The sequence below is a fragment of the Apaloderma vittatum genome, unplaced genomic scaffold (genome assembly GCF_000703405.1).
Source record: "Apaloderma vittatum isolate BGI_N311 unplaced genomic scaffold, ASM70340v1 scaffold19240, whole genome shotgun sequence".
In the NCBI taxonomy this organism is placed as follows: Eukaryota; Metazoa; Chordata; class Aves; order Trogoniformes; family Trogonidae; genus Apaloderma; species Apaloderma vittatum.
In genome coordinates this window covers 19,880-34,770 of record NW_009695253.1, presented here as the reverse complement: position 1 = coordinate 34,770, position 14,891 = coordinate 19,880, and the positions used below count along the sequence as shown (strand labels likewise).

Here is a 14,891-nt window from a genome sequence, read left to right as displayed (position 1 = left end):
GGCTTTATATCCTATGTACTCAAGTTTGTTGTTTTCATTAATGTTATTATTTTACTCTCTAGAAATATTTTCTGTATTTCCTGTATTTCTCAGCTCATGTCTCAGCTCCAAAGTATATGCTCTTCACTTGCTAGCTTGTTGTCACACTCTACACTGCTCTCTATACCACTTCCAGCTCTGCTCCATCAGTGAGGCAGAGGTAGTGTTTCACATCTAGCAGGTTTAACACAGATGGCTTCTTTTTTGTAATTAATGATCCCACTTTTCATAATTCTTCTTAAAATTTGTTACTTCTCACTAGCATTCCTTAACTAATTTTTACTTGCTAATTCTGTGCTTGTGATTATTCATGTAACAATTTCTTTTAAAAGATTGAAACTCTGATGTAGCTGTGATCTAACACTGTTGTAATTCAATGTGCTTGTTCCCAAAAGCATATAAATTGTCTTACTAGACCAGAAGATGATCTGATATACTATTTTTTCTTTTTTCCTTGCAAGAATTGAAATTTCCCATTAAATAAAAATTCTGAAAAGTCTCCTTTACAGTATCTAAAAGGTTATATCAAAATATTTTAAATAAAATATATGCTTTAGGAGTTTTGTTTCAGTATTGCTTTGTTTTATTCCACTAAATGGCTTTAAGCTTTTTACATCATATTCTGGTGCATTTCAGTAGTCAACGGGATAATGTATGTGTTTTGATTATATTCTGTCAACAGATTTCTACAAAAGTGATATTTTTTCCTTGAAACATTTAGATTTTGGTAATCAGCATTTTCTAGCAGAAGGCTACCCATCAGAAAGTTTTAAATCATTCTAAAAATCAAAAATTTAGCCCACTGTTTTCACTAAGGAAGAAAGCAAAGCTTTTTGGGGCAAGGTGTTTGTTCATATGTGGTAGACAAGTCAGGCATAAGATGTTGGAAGAGGGAAATTAATTCTTAATCCTTTTAGTTAATAGATGGCTTATTCCCAGCTGTACCATCCTGTGTTCTTTTTACAGTACTTAGTTGATTTAATACAATTCTGTTTTTTTCAGATTCTTACATTTTTGGCTTGCAGTCCTAACTGGGTTGTATACAAACTGGCAAACCTCAGCATGGCAGAAAAACACATCAGGGTAGCAAGGCTGAAATATAAGAAGACTGGTGTAATACATGTACGGGTAAAAAAATGGAGAAAGAACTACCATCCTTTGAAGTTAGAGCTTTGCCTGCAGAGAAAATCTTTGGGAAAGAATTCGAATAAGCTCAGTGAAGAGGTACAGTCCGCATAAATATAGTCTCCATCAAAATGCACTTTGAGTGTTGTCAAGAGAGTTCACTGACTCAAAAATGGATCAGGTGATTACACTGAAGTGTCAGGAGAGTATAGGAGCTCTCAGATCTCTTGAGCATATCATGCTCTAATACATAAAAGCAGCTAGTTCCACCTAGAGAATGAAGTGTTCATAATTTAACACAATCTGTAGGCAGAATTCCAGAGAAGAGGCAAAAGAAGACTGGTGGCAAAACTGAGTTGCATTTGGTTGACTGAGACAACTTTTGTTTGTGAGGCTGGTGTGCTATAGCAGCCGTTGTCATTATGTGCCCCTGAATTTGTGTGAGGCTCGGTTTTGACAATTTTGAAATGAACATATTCTTTTATTTTGGTGGAGAAAACACACCATAAAATACTAACATCAGCAAGGTTTTCGCTGCAGCCTGAGAAGGAGCATTTATGACTGTAATAAAATCAAAAATGCATAGCATTTTTACTGCTGGTATAATCTAGTAAACTGGTGGATATATAATCTAATAAAAGCAGCAAAAGTTTACTGATAGTTTTTTAATGTCTTCATCGGTTAGTCTGTATCATAGACAATACTTAACACATTCTTAATTGCAGACAGTACTTATGTGTGCTTTGTAATTTTCTTTCCTTAACCAAGCAATAACATATTCAAAAGTTAAAAATGAGATCATAGAATCATAGAATGGCATAGGCTGGAAGGGACCTTAGAGATCATCTAGTCCAACCTCCCTCTCAGATATGTGCCTTCCTACAATTCCCACCAACTGTCCATGTATATTAGTTAAGAATATATGGAACTGTTTTTCCTATACTATTTCTGTTCCAACTATGGTGGTTTGAAATTTGTTCATCTGTCATTAGTTGGCTTTCAGGTGTCATTTTTTACTTAGTTGTCTCCAGAACCAGCTTTAATCAGTATGAAGAGGATACTTGAGCACTTAGCCATAGCATTAATTTTCATGGGAAAAGGCACTTTGCAGGAAACAAAAAAAAGGTGCAGCTTCAAGGCAACAGCAAGACATCAATTTTCTGCGTTTGAAATTAACATAATGTTTTACATAATGATCCTCTCTGCTGATCATTAAAATAACGTAGTTACCTCGGCAACTGGAACAGGCGGCAAATGTTATCTAGTGATACATAACACATTCTAAAAATACATAAAACAAACAAGGTATGAAATATCATTTGGGATTATTTTTTTTCAATAAAAATACCTTCTGGTCTAAACAGATTTTTGTGAGAAAATTTCAGTTTAATGCAACTTTGGCTTTAATCAAAACTGATTTTACTTGCTCAAAACCTGAAGATCCAATGTTGTTTCATTTCCTGACAATGGAAAATGGTAGTTGCTTTTCAATTACGGCTTGCATTTTTTCTTTCAACGATTCAATGGCAAATGTTCAGGAAATAACATTTATTCCTAAAGCAAGGGTTATCTGCTTAAAAAGCTGCTGGGAAATAAGGCACACCAAACTAATTGACTGATGAATTCAGTCTAGAGGGTTTACTGCTTTAGATCTGAACATCTCCACTGTCATGGCAGCCCTCTCGTTCTCTGTTGGTACCCATGTGAGGCTGACCTGAGCAACTGAGGTCTAGTGGAACTGAAAAGAGTGGACATCGACACTCTTCAGCTTTTTTTTCTTTTCCAAGGAAAACTCAGGTTAACCATGTTCACAGATGGTTTTTTGGCTTTCTTAAAATGATTTTTTGTGTACCAATGGTTTACTGAAAAATTTTGCCAGGACTTGGTTACCCACTAGAACGGAGAATTGCTCCCAGTCAAATAAGTTGGTTCAAATCCTATAAGTTCCCTTTTGTTCTTCCTGGTTGTTAAAACAGGTATATTCTTGAAACACTCTCTTCCCTCCACCTGTGCCATGTGCTGTCTGCCCTTCTCTCTCCTGGGAGTGTAATGAGGAATACTTCCTGCTTGCATAGGACTCATTATAATTTTCCAGTGAAGTAGTGTTAAAACAAATCCTTAGAATTCAGATTATTTAAAAATATTAAATTCAAATTAATGTAAATATTATTATTAAATTCAAATTAATGTAAATATGATTTCCTGTTGAATTTGTTCATGTAATTGGGCTAGTATCTACAGTTTATTTTTTTTAGTTAATACCGTATGAGATATTAAACACATTGATCTTTTTTATCTTTTTTTATGGTACATATTTGTGTGGAACACTATCAAGGCTTATAAAGTGAATTGAAGGACTTTTTCAGTGTATTTGAAAGCTACAGATGTAGATGTAATTTCAATGCAAAGGTGTCTGAAGACTGCTTGGAAATTGGTATCTCTTAATGTATTTGAGCGTTTTGCCATCACCCATGTTTTATTTAAACACTACTTCTTTTGATGCTGAAAATCTATTGACAAGATAGCTCTGAGAGAGGGTCTGGGTACGTATAAGTGGTCCTTTGAGAGAGTATTGCTCCAGTAGAGATAATAGGATCTTTTCTGTTGGAAGCAGGAGTGGACCTTTTGTTTACAAATCACTTTGCCAATGCACAGCAAATAATCTTATATTAGGTTTTATTTTAGTTGGAAAATATGGAACAATAGTGGCCAGGGTGTGACTCTCTGATTGAAGATGATAACAGGAAGAGACCGATAGTACCTTGCATTTTTCATACAGGTTCCAGCTGCAATCATAATTTTTATATTTGATTGTGACTGTTTTCTCGGAGTAGCAACCTTTTAAGATCAGGGCCAAGGCCTTTCTTCAGATTTTGGTTGTCCATAGTAGGTGTCTCAGTGTCGCTTCCCAAATCCCCAGTCCAAGGCAATGCTGTGCTACAACTACAAGTCAGGATGACATCCAGACACACATCTTTCCCTTCTTCCACCCTTGTTGGCAGGTGAAACCTGAGTGTATGAACTGGGACATGACTGCAAGTTGTTATTCACTTGGTCCCCTGAACTGGGGAATGGATGGAGTAGGATTTCGGTCCATCATAGAGTATACCTGTCCTGCAACGTAGGCATAATTGTCCTGGTGTATCTGAATGGGGATCCAAATCATTCTACCTGAGCAGAGGAGAGGCTGGGACATGGGTCTGCATCTTAAAATCCTAGCCTCACACTAAAAGGTTTAAAGCCAATAATAAAGGTATTAATTACACCATCAAATTTTATAACCATTCCTAAGACCTTTATCCTCTCTGACATCTAATGAGAGAGTGCACGTTGTCTGGCAGTGTGATTAGCTCACAAAAGGGAGATATTAGAGTATTAGCCATTACTGAGCAGATGGATCATTACACAGGATCTTAATCCAAGAAATAAATATTCCAAGTTAGTCACATTTGGAAGATACGAAATATTTAAATAAAGCTTTAAATACCTGTGAGGATTAACAAGGATCTAACTTTATGGTGTGACAACATACATACCAGATGATGGAATGAGGAATCTGTAAGGCTTTTCATCTTTTCTAAGTTTAGTGAAGCTCACTCAGTCATGATAGGTGTTTGTAGTCAAGAGAATATGGGCCACAGGAATCCTGTGCATGAGTATTCAGCATAGGAGACTGCAGTCAGGGGACTCATTTGCCCATTGCTGGTGATCTAGTATTATTCATACTGTGTTTTCGGAAGTTGTTATTTTTAGAAATACAGAAATAATGAGTACTGTAGAGTTTTGTTGTGCTTGCTTTCTAAGGTTGAATACAAAGGAGATGGAAATGTTGATCAAGCCACTTACAGAGGTAGAAAAAATGACAGCCTTAGTTTGAATAACCAGCTCTTTACCTCACTAGGAATTTATAAGTATTTAAATCTATATTTTTACAAATATGCCAACTGAAAATCACTACATTGTTTGCACTTCGTAGTTTGGTATTTGGCTGTAATACACATTTGAGTTAGTATGTTGATCCCAGAACAACTTTTTGAATTGGGTTACACTTCAATGTTACATCGAAGGCAGTGCTGTTAGGCTAAGAATATATACTTAGAGTTCCCAAAAAAATGCTTTTCACTCACGTTCTTTGTTACAAGTAAGACACTTCACCATTTGAAACAAGAATGAATGCAGAGCAATTTAGAGAGAGGGTTGCACTGAGAACTGTAATCTGTTTCATCAGATTACCATGAAAAGAAGTTTCTTGCCTCTGAAAAAAATCTTGAAAGTGTGGTATTATTAAGGTATGTCATTCATGCACTCTTCCATCAATTTCTGTACCTAGTGTTTGCAACTTCAAATCTTCTTCCCTGCAAACTCTGCCTGGAAGTGCATAGAGTCTTCATTTGCTTGTAACATCTTCTAGATGATCTACACCCCCGCTGATACCTGTGCAAACTCATGACTGATAGACCATATCGCAAGGGGTTAAGTAACTTAACACCAAGCCCACACCAACTAAATTAGACAATATTCCTATGCCTTGCAGAGTCAGAGAGTAAAGAATTTTGAAAATTCTGGAGCAGGAGCCACAGGCATAACATCAGAGATTATAGTTAAGGATGTGGAGACCACCTTTCCTAGAGTAATGTATAAACCAGCAGGAAAACAGATTGCAGCATACAAGTCTCATGTTGTGAGACTCCAGGGCTACAAGTTCAGACTGTAGATTTTTTTTCTTCTTTCAGTGATCTTTTCCATTTCTGTGTTCTCTGTCCTTGCTTTCATTGTGCTCTTTTTTTCAAACACATGTCCCTGTTGCTGTTTTCTCCGTTTTCCTCCTGCCTTCTGGACCAGTCTTTCTTTGTAGTCTTTGACAGTCTGTTGTGAAAGATATACAATGTCCTTCTTTTCCTCCAGAAGCTCTTATTTTCCACCTGTGTCTTGACTGTTACCAGTCACATGCAAATTTCTCGAGTGGGTGACTTCATTATCATTCCAGAAACAGAGAGTTTTGTCATACTCAAAAGTACCAGTTCCGTGTATCAGACAGAAATCACACAGTATTAGATATTATCTCTGAAGGCTTCTGACTAGGTAATGCACAGACAGATATAGCTCATATTGCTTTCATGATGAATATTTATTTCTATAATATGAACTTCATCTACACTTTGAACATTATGTGTAATTTTTATCATTGGTGCTCAACATAAAAGTGATGGAAAAGATGAAAGAAATAATGTTGAAATTGTCTTGGTGTTCCACATCTCAAAGTAATGCAAAGAGATAATGACTCTTTAATGGCTGGACTAAGGCTTTTAATCCTCAATAGAGTTCTTGCTGTGATTGTTTATCTAGCACTGTCCTAGTTGTACATGCTTTGGGGAAATTCTGGAACTAAAGAGCACTCTTCATATTGGTCTGGAGGTATCTCTTGCTGGTGATGTAAGATCTTAAATAGAAGACAAAAGTTTAAAATGGCAAGCCTGGGCAACAGAGCTACTACAAGCTGCAGCTGGGCTGACCTGCAGAGAGGAAAATCCTGTAAGGTTAAAAATAGGAACTTGTTCCACCCATAGATTAACTTTGTATCTAATCCACTCATGTTCTGCCACATGGCACGCTGCCTACACACACAGACTGTATGAGGATGAGGGCAGAGGTATTAATTTACATCAGACAGTACTTTTCTTCTCATCCGTTTTTATAGTTCCAAACTAAAACAATTCTGGAAAAAATGTGCAAACGTTTTTCAAACACATAATACCAGTCAGTTATCTGCACTCTGATGTTTCTGAAGATACAAATCCATCAAACTAAAAACAGTCCATGGTTCAGACCAGTAATCAGTGCAGGTCAGTTAATTCACTCTACTTTAGTGTGCAGCATATTGTGCTGAACAAGTTGTAAACTCCATGTTTATTCAGTGCTATGGATTTATGTACGTGGTTTTATCTCTAAAATGCCTTGCTTCTGTATCATTCATGAGAGACAAACTCATTCTTTTGGGAGCTTTCTGAAACATACTTCTCATTGTATTTGTACTTTCAGTACTGAAACTTAATTCACAATTGTAAAGCTTGCAAGAAATTTTAAGATGTTTGATTAGATCAACAGGGGACAGATTCTTCAGAGGCATTATCTGTTGAGTGAGATTAAGGCAAATGCAAGTTAGCACTCCTGTGCTAACAGCAACCCAGTCTTGTTATCCTAAGCAAACTGCAGTTGAAATCCAATCACTGACATCATATTTAAGATGAAGTTGCCTTCTAGCAATTTTCCTGCTACAACTTTATTAACGTGCTTGAAGCCACTACTGTGTTTTGTTTGTTGTTTTTAATTACCACTACCCATAAACTCACACTTTGGCATTGGCTGCTTGCAGCTGAGGGAGAGAGAAAGGGATATGTAAATAAGTGGCAGTCCGTAGCATTTGCCTTTCCTCATTCCAGCACAGTCAGGCCATAAATGGATCATTAGTGCAAGGGAGAACAGCCTGAAGCTATTGCAGAAAACATTTGTCTGAAGCATCCCTGGAAGCCGAGGGGTCCGCCAAACACCGGGCATAGCAGGTCTGCCTGCTCTTGTCTGGGGCAGCTTCTAGTTGAGAGCTTCATGATGAGAGGAGGTGCAGAGCTAGGTGCTGTTCATAGCTCTTCTTTGCCAGGGGTTTGCCAGTAAAGACTGCTTTAAAGCCATAGTGATTTATGCCAGATAAGGTGACTTTAAAGTTTCTCAGCACTTGTGAGAGGTCAGATTCCAGACCAAAGTAGACTCAGCATTTCATAAAATACAAGAGATAACAAGCATACTGAAAACATTCAATTCAAATCTGTTTTTCTCTTGTAGGATTTTGTGAGAGTGTTGCATCATTGCTCTTATCTTTCGTGTTTTTAAGAAAAGAGACAGTGTAGCAAATTATTTGCTTAGTGGAAAATGTACATACAAAAGCTAAAACTATGACACACAATGGCTAAAATTATGACATTAACACTGTAAACAAATGTAAGGTACAAGAGGTCTGGTAAACTAAATATTAGTCCTAGGCAGTTGCTCACGTAATTTTAATTATGTTGCTATGTGCACAGGCAAGTACTAATTTTCCTTTTCAAAAATCATCTAGTATTGGGTAAATGAAATTATCTTTGAACAAGTAGTATGCCAAAATCTGTCCTCCACAGATCATTGAAATTACTCCAGATCCTAGAAGAAAATATAGGATTGTTTATATTAATTTTTACAGCAGAATACAAACATTACAATAAAACTTCAAGCAGACATTCTTTTAATCTTCAATTTCTTAAAAGTGGCCTGTCTATTTAAATATTTTCCCCGAGGCTTTAATCACCTACAAAAATACCAGCCCCGGCAGCTACTAACGCAAAACCAGTTTCAGGACAGAGAATTTATTTGCCTGTCCCCATCATTTAGGAATTTACTGCAGCTCTTGATCCTAGTTATTCATCATGTAGGAAGGAAAAACAGAAGCCAGTCCTTTAACTATTTTGCAAGGTAATATATTCTACTACAAAGCTATTCTTTAAATTTTACAGAAGATTAAGCATCCAGAAATGTGGGTTCACCATTCACTCTAAATGACTGGGATTTATCTCATGTATCATAAGTGTCTGTGCCTAGAGTTTATAAAAATTGTCTCTGAAGGTGCCTGTTTCTTTCCACTATCTATAAAGAATATCAAGGAATACTTGTTTGGACAACTGTCTTTCTGATACCTGAGTTAAGTGAGATAGTTTGATTAGACAGGACTTAATCACATTTTATTTCAAGAACATGAACATTTCTGCTGTTTGTTTGCAAGATTATCATAAGCTGAGTACATTCTGGTGTTAAAATGGAAGATTGTTTTTTAAAACAAGGCAAATGTTAGCCCACCATTACTTGCATGTGTCATTTAAGTATAAATGAAGAGCATGTATTTCTTTAAATGTTGACAGTTCTCAAATTAGTGAGACAATAGACATTTAATACAAACAATTCATACTGTAAATACCATTTTTCTACAGAGAGTCTAACAGTTTAAGCTTTAAAGAATGTAATTGTACCTAATGCCAACCACCAGTGTAACATCAAGGGGAATTCAGACATAACTGCAAGGAGAAGAAAAGGAGATATGTAAATTTTTAAACAAAAACGATGGGGACATGCAAACATTACATTATGTTATCAAAAGTCTGCTTAGTTATGTTTCATAAATTATTCACTGTACATTTACTGAAATTGCAAATGCATATTTAGGTCCTGATCATTCAGATACTCGGCCATACCATTAGGCTTAGCAAGCAATCCCATTGGAAGGCAAGTCTTAAACCTAGTAAGTGTGTGCTAAATGGAGCTCTTAGATTCTCTGTGGAAAAAAATGCCTTTTTTATTACTTACCTGTACATAGTTTAGCACAACAGAGACACCAGTTCCCTGGTAGGGTGCCTACATACTGCTGCAATTGAAATAAATTCAGCTGCCAGCTGAAACAATTCTATGATTTTCAGTTTAATGGGCAATGCGTTGTGTGAGAGAGGGGCTGGGGTTGCTCTCTGCGAGTGAGCCCTGGCTTCACACAAGCTTAACCACATCCCCGCTGCATGATGAAGGACCATTATATGACCCAATATTGCCCCCGCCAACAAAAAAAACCCACAAAAAATAAAAGAAAACTAAAAAACTGACAGTACTGTAGAGGTAGTAAAGTGAGATGGGAGACACACTGCATGTGCTGGCAGCTCAGAGTCAGCCAGCAGAGCTTTGGCTGGCCATCTGCAAGAAACAGTAACATTTCTGGGGTTGTTTGGACATCTAAATGCATCATCTAATACAATTATAGGAGATACCTTCCTGTATAAATTATGTTCAAAACAGTTTTTGTTGTAGTTTTGTAAGTTTGTTGATTTAAACAGAGAAGTTATTTGTAAGGAATAATGGTATTTTAAGTCCCAGGAAATCAAATTCAGTAGCTGAGAAATTATGCTTAATTTTTTAAGATGAAGGCACTGTTGGTCTCCAGCTTAACTTGTCATGGGATCTGGGGCTAAAAGACAAATGGACAAAGCATGGGAAAACGGAAGATGAATTATTATGGAGTAGGGAGGGAGACCTAATTTGCAAGTGATATTTTTCCTGTTTCTAAATTCTAGACTAAACACACTAAGCTTGTTGTTATAGGAGAAAAGAATCCCCAAATTGATTTTGGCAAGGATGGAGTTGAAATATATTTCCTAATCAGCCATAGCAGCATTCTGCTAAACAGCATGTGAAGAGAGAGCAGGTTACCAGGTGCTGGCAAAAAGTGATGACGAGTCTCATTTGCAGAAGGCAATTCTTTTCCTTTTCTGTCCTTTGAGGGTAGGAGTTTCAGGGAAAGAAAAAAAAATGCTTCAATGGTAAAATGCTTTATTTTCCTCAATTAGATTTAGTTCAAATTATCTAACTCAAAAAAAAATTTAATTGGCTGTGTTGAAGCAAGCCTCATTTTTACTCTGAACTAGAGCTGAAGTGTTAATGAGTAGATCTTAAAGTGTCAGGACATGGACAGCTGTGCTTTTTTTTAGAGAAAAACACTCCTCCCAGTAGATCTGTTTGATATGAACTGTTGGATTACTATACTACTTACCCACTGAAGTTATGATGATATGAATAATAGTAACTGTTACGGCATAATCCCAAACCCATTCTTCCACGACCAGGGCAAACAGCAGACCACAAACGAAGAAAGTTATTTCCAATGATATCACAAGAACTGTAATTGAAAATGGAGTATTTACACCAGTTTTGAAAGGCTTGTTCTCATATTCAAAATTATAGCAATAGGAAGGTAATGAATGTCTGAGACATATGCAATTTTTTTAACAAAATCAGTTATTACACTAAAGTTTTCATCATAAAGTTTATTGCCACAGGGGTGGCATAGGTTGTATCCTGATTTGCCTATAGACTTTAAAATGATATGTATTTTATGTAAAAACATGAGGATTAACAGTATTATGACCATAAGAGGATTATGACCAGTTTATATAACCTAGAGGACAAATGGCATGGAAATTTTACTTAGGAACCACTCACACTCTTTGCATATGATGCCAGATAGATTTGGTTGGTGCTGCGATAGATCAAATTTTTCTCATCCAAAACAGAATTGTGTGGTTTAAGTCCTTATGTTTGGTAAGAAATTTCATAGCTTTCTCCCTGTTGACTTCATTGCATCATATATACATATAGGTGGTATATGTCAGAATATTTATATATATATATATATCCAAACAATTTAAATGTAGGATATACAAGGGGAGATAGAGCACAGAGCCTACGAGGTGAGTAGAGGCCATCCATCCCTTTGGATCTCAAGGTAGATAAAACCAGGAGCCTGGCTTTTCTCACAGCTGACAGGAAGGCCACCACAGCTCCCAAACTGTCGCCGTGCCTGACATTCAGCACTGAGCTCTGCCTTGTGTTTCGCCATGACTGGAGATTACCAGCAAAGTGATAATAAATAAGTTATACTGCCAGAGGAGAGTATTCAAGTTATCTGATCAAGAAAATTCCTGGTAACAGCATGGGCAAGCTGTGCCTCCCCCTAGGGCAGGGAAGTGGTCCAGAAAAGGACAAAGCAGCTACGCTGGGAACCTCACCACGGCATTCGATGAGCTGTATTCCCTGACACAACAATGGAGGGGTGCTTAGCCACCAGCTTGTTTACTTGCTGTTACGGGGAATGGGATCAAAAATAACCACTTTTAAGGCAAAGTTTGACTTTATGCTGTGTGGCTACCTGGGATGGCAGGAGGTTGAGTGGAAAATGCATGCTGTCTCTTCTGGCTGTCAGTCTTGAGTTCCCATACAACAGGCTATAATCGTGCATTTGTAATTCATATACTTTTCCATCTAAATGCATTCTGTTCTCTTTAAATACACAGGCATACGAAACGTCACATTTTTAAGGTGGTTTTTTTTCTGTCACAGTAATGTAATACCCAAGACTACTGCATTGTTTTTTCACTATCTTTAATTTATACATTTGGCAGAATTTTGTACCTTGCAATTTTATTCTTTTCCTTACATGATCAATTAGTTCCTACTGTATTAGGGATCTTTTGCCCAGCATTTTACAAAAATGTGAAAAATAAGAAAATGATAACTGGGAAAACCACATGTAGCTAGGAAAGTGGGAAATAACACTAAAAAAATAATGTTTGATATACATTTTAGTATTTTTAGTGTATTATATTTAATGATGACAATATCCCTTTAAATAATGACAATAATTTTATAATCTAGAAGGAATGCTTAGTGTAGACAGATGTCCTGTAAACTCTTTTACAAAACTGGGCCAGTGATGATACCTCAGTTCTGAGATGACTTGCATTTTTATTTTGAGGTTATCTTTTAAAGACACAATTCTGTTTTTCGCGAGCATAAGTGAGACTCTTGAGTAAACTAATTCTCATTTGCAGCATTATTCAGAGACCTTTGTTCTGTCTCTGTGTCCATTGTCTTTAAAAAGATCCTATTATGTTTTTTTACTCCATATTATTTCATTGGGTGGACAGAAAGAAGGGTGAAATACTAACTAGTGGCATGACAGAGTTGCTATCTTTGGCATATGAACATTCTGCATCAAACTAGCTGATAAAAATTTTGGGGAAAAAAGATCATATTGAGACACAGTAATTACATTAGGGCCCTGAAAAGTAACTCTAATGGAATATGATTTAATTTTCTTTTCCACTGCTGCAACTGAGATGTTCTTTATTCATCTGAAATCAGTATCGACACTGTACAAATATCCATGCATTTTTATTATGCTTTTTAATCTACTGGACTAACCAAATTGCTTTTGAGATTTACTTACTCTGCTGATGGATTATGTGGTTTACCTTCGTAAAATAGATGACAAATCTGGTAAAATTTCATGTATGCATGTAAGTTTTTAGGAGTGACAGTTTAGGAGAAAGAGTGTATTTTGAGAGCTTCACATAAAAATGCCGAAATTTGAATTAGGATATATAAAGATATGGTTAGGGATTGAGCTACAGTCAAACGCTGAAATTTTAATGCCCTCTGTATTCAGGCATTACCAAAGCAAAACTTCCCTTAGTTGAATATGACCTATTATTCAGATCTGGATTCAATGATTCATAAGAAATTTGCTGCAGCATGAAAATTAAATTTAACAACTTGGTAGAGGTACTTTACAGAGAATAGGTAATTGTTCTGCAATAAACATGAAGCGTCCTGGTGAAGCAGCACATTTTGTTCAGATGATGCAAGATCAGAAGAACAACTCCAGGAAAAGCCTAACAAACATTTGAATGATAGGCAGAAATAAAGATATGAGTAGTGCTGTCAAAATGAATAAGCATTTAAATGCATTGTAGTTAAAATACAGAAATCATTAGAATTACTGAAACAGCTTTAAAATACTGTCCATAAGGAGGACAAGTTTACATCCATGTACAATCTATTTTCATGACTGGGAAACAAAAGAGAAACAAACTTCAGTTACCTAAATAATATGGGTTAATCCATGAGGGATTTGTCTTAAAATCAAAAGGTGCCAAGCCATCCAACATTTTAATCCTGTGGAAATAAAATGAAAAAATTTAAGCAGAGATTTTCAATAATGCCTTAGTGATTATATGACATATTATGGATGCTTTTAAATACGATTTCAAATGGAATACTCTGGGCTTTTATAAGCTGTCTGCACCCCATTGTGTGTTGTGGTCTTGCCCTTGCACACAGTGTCCATGATCTCCACATTTATTTAAGAGGTATCTGGCACTATACATTGTAAAAAATTTCCTGGGTGACTCTAACTTGTCTTTTTTATTGACTATAAAAACTGGGACTGGATGCCTCCAGTCTGGATGCCTCTTCTACAGGGTCACAGCTCTACTCGTTATATCCAGCTGTAGTACGTCATCATGTTAAAGACAGGGAAATCTTACCTGAATACTGCGAAGCACACGGATAGGACCACATAGTATACAGTGTAGAAAACTACCATGCATATCAACAGGTTCGCCAAAACAACCTGCAAAAGGAAAAAACCACCGTAAAACCTAATGCCATGTTTACGTTAGGTACGTAACTGTTAGAAAATAATTCCAGTTTTTTATCAATCATAATGTGAAAAAAAAAATTAGAAAAAAATGGAAAACAAAATATGTGGACTAGACAGCTATACATTAAACTTGAGCAACTGCTTTGGGAATATTGTGTGTTTGCTTAAGAACTTGAAACTGAAGATATTTACTACAGTCAGTAAAGTGGTCAGTAATATCATTTTTTCTTTTCTATAGACTCCAGATTGTCTTATATTTTCTTACTCTAGCTAGTGCTTTATCATGTCATATTTCTCCTTTCCTCTTTCTTTACTTCTTTGTACCTTCCCTCTTTCAATGGCCATTATTTTAACTCCCAACTTTCTTTATTGTTTCATTGGTTTCTTTGCCTATCTCCTCCACTCTGCATCTTCTACTCTACTCTCCTCTGAAAAAGTATAGATAGAAAGCAGTCATGAGAAAGACAGTGACTGTAGAGAGAATTGCTACCAGTTTCATATGGTCCGTCTCTAATATTGTGCTCCATGATGCTTTATAATGAAAGGACCCATGACTACATTTTGCTTTTTCCTATTAAAGCATACCAGTTTCTGAGTTAGGAGTAGACTGTTAAATAAATTTTTTGTCCAGGTACAACAAATGCAATGATTTAAGAATTTTCTT

General features: G+C 36.3%; 1 protein-coding gene across 1 annotated transcript in view; it reads right to left on the bottom strand.

The window, feature by feature from the left end:
* Positions 1–8,260: 8,260 nt before the first annotated feature.
* TMEM244 (transmembrane protein 244) overlaps positions 8,261–14,891 on the bottom strand; it is a 9,218-nt gene continuing 2,587 nt past the window's right edge. Inside the window, exons 2-6 of the mRNA XM_009870775.1 lie at positions 14,112–14,197; positions 13,667–13,740; positions 10,778–10,903; positions 9,216–9,260; positions 8,261–8,355 (exon numbers count right to left, since the gene is read on the bottom strand). Of these exons, the coding sequence (XP_009869077.1) occupies positions 8,261–8,355; positions 9,216–9,260; positions 10,778–10,903; positions 13,667–13,740; positions 14,112–14,197 (426 nt within the window). The remainder of the gene's footprint in view (positions 8,356–9,215; positions 9,261–10,777; positions 10,904–13,666; positions 13,741–14,111; positions 14,198–14,891) is intronic.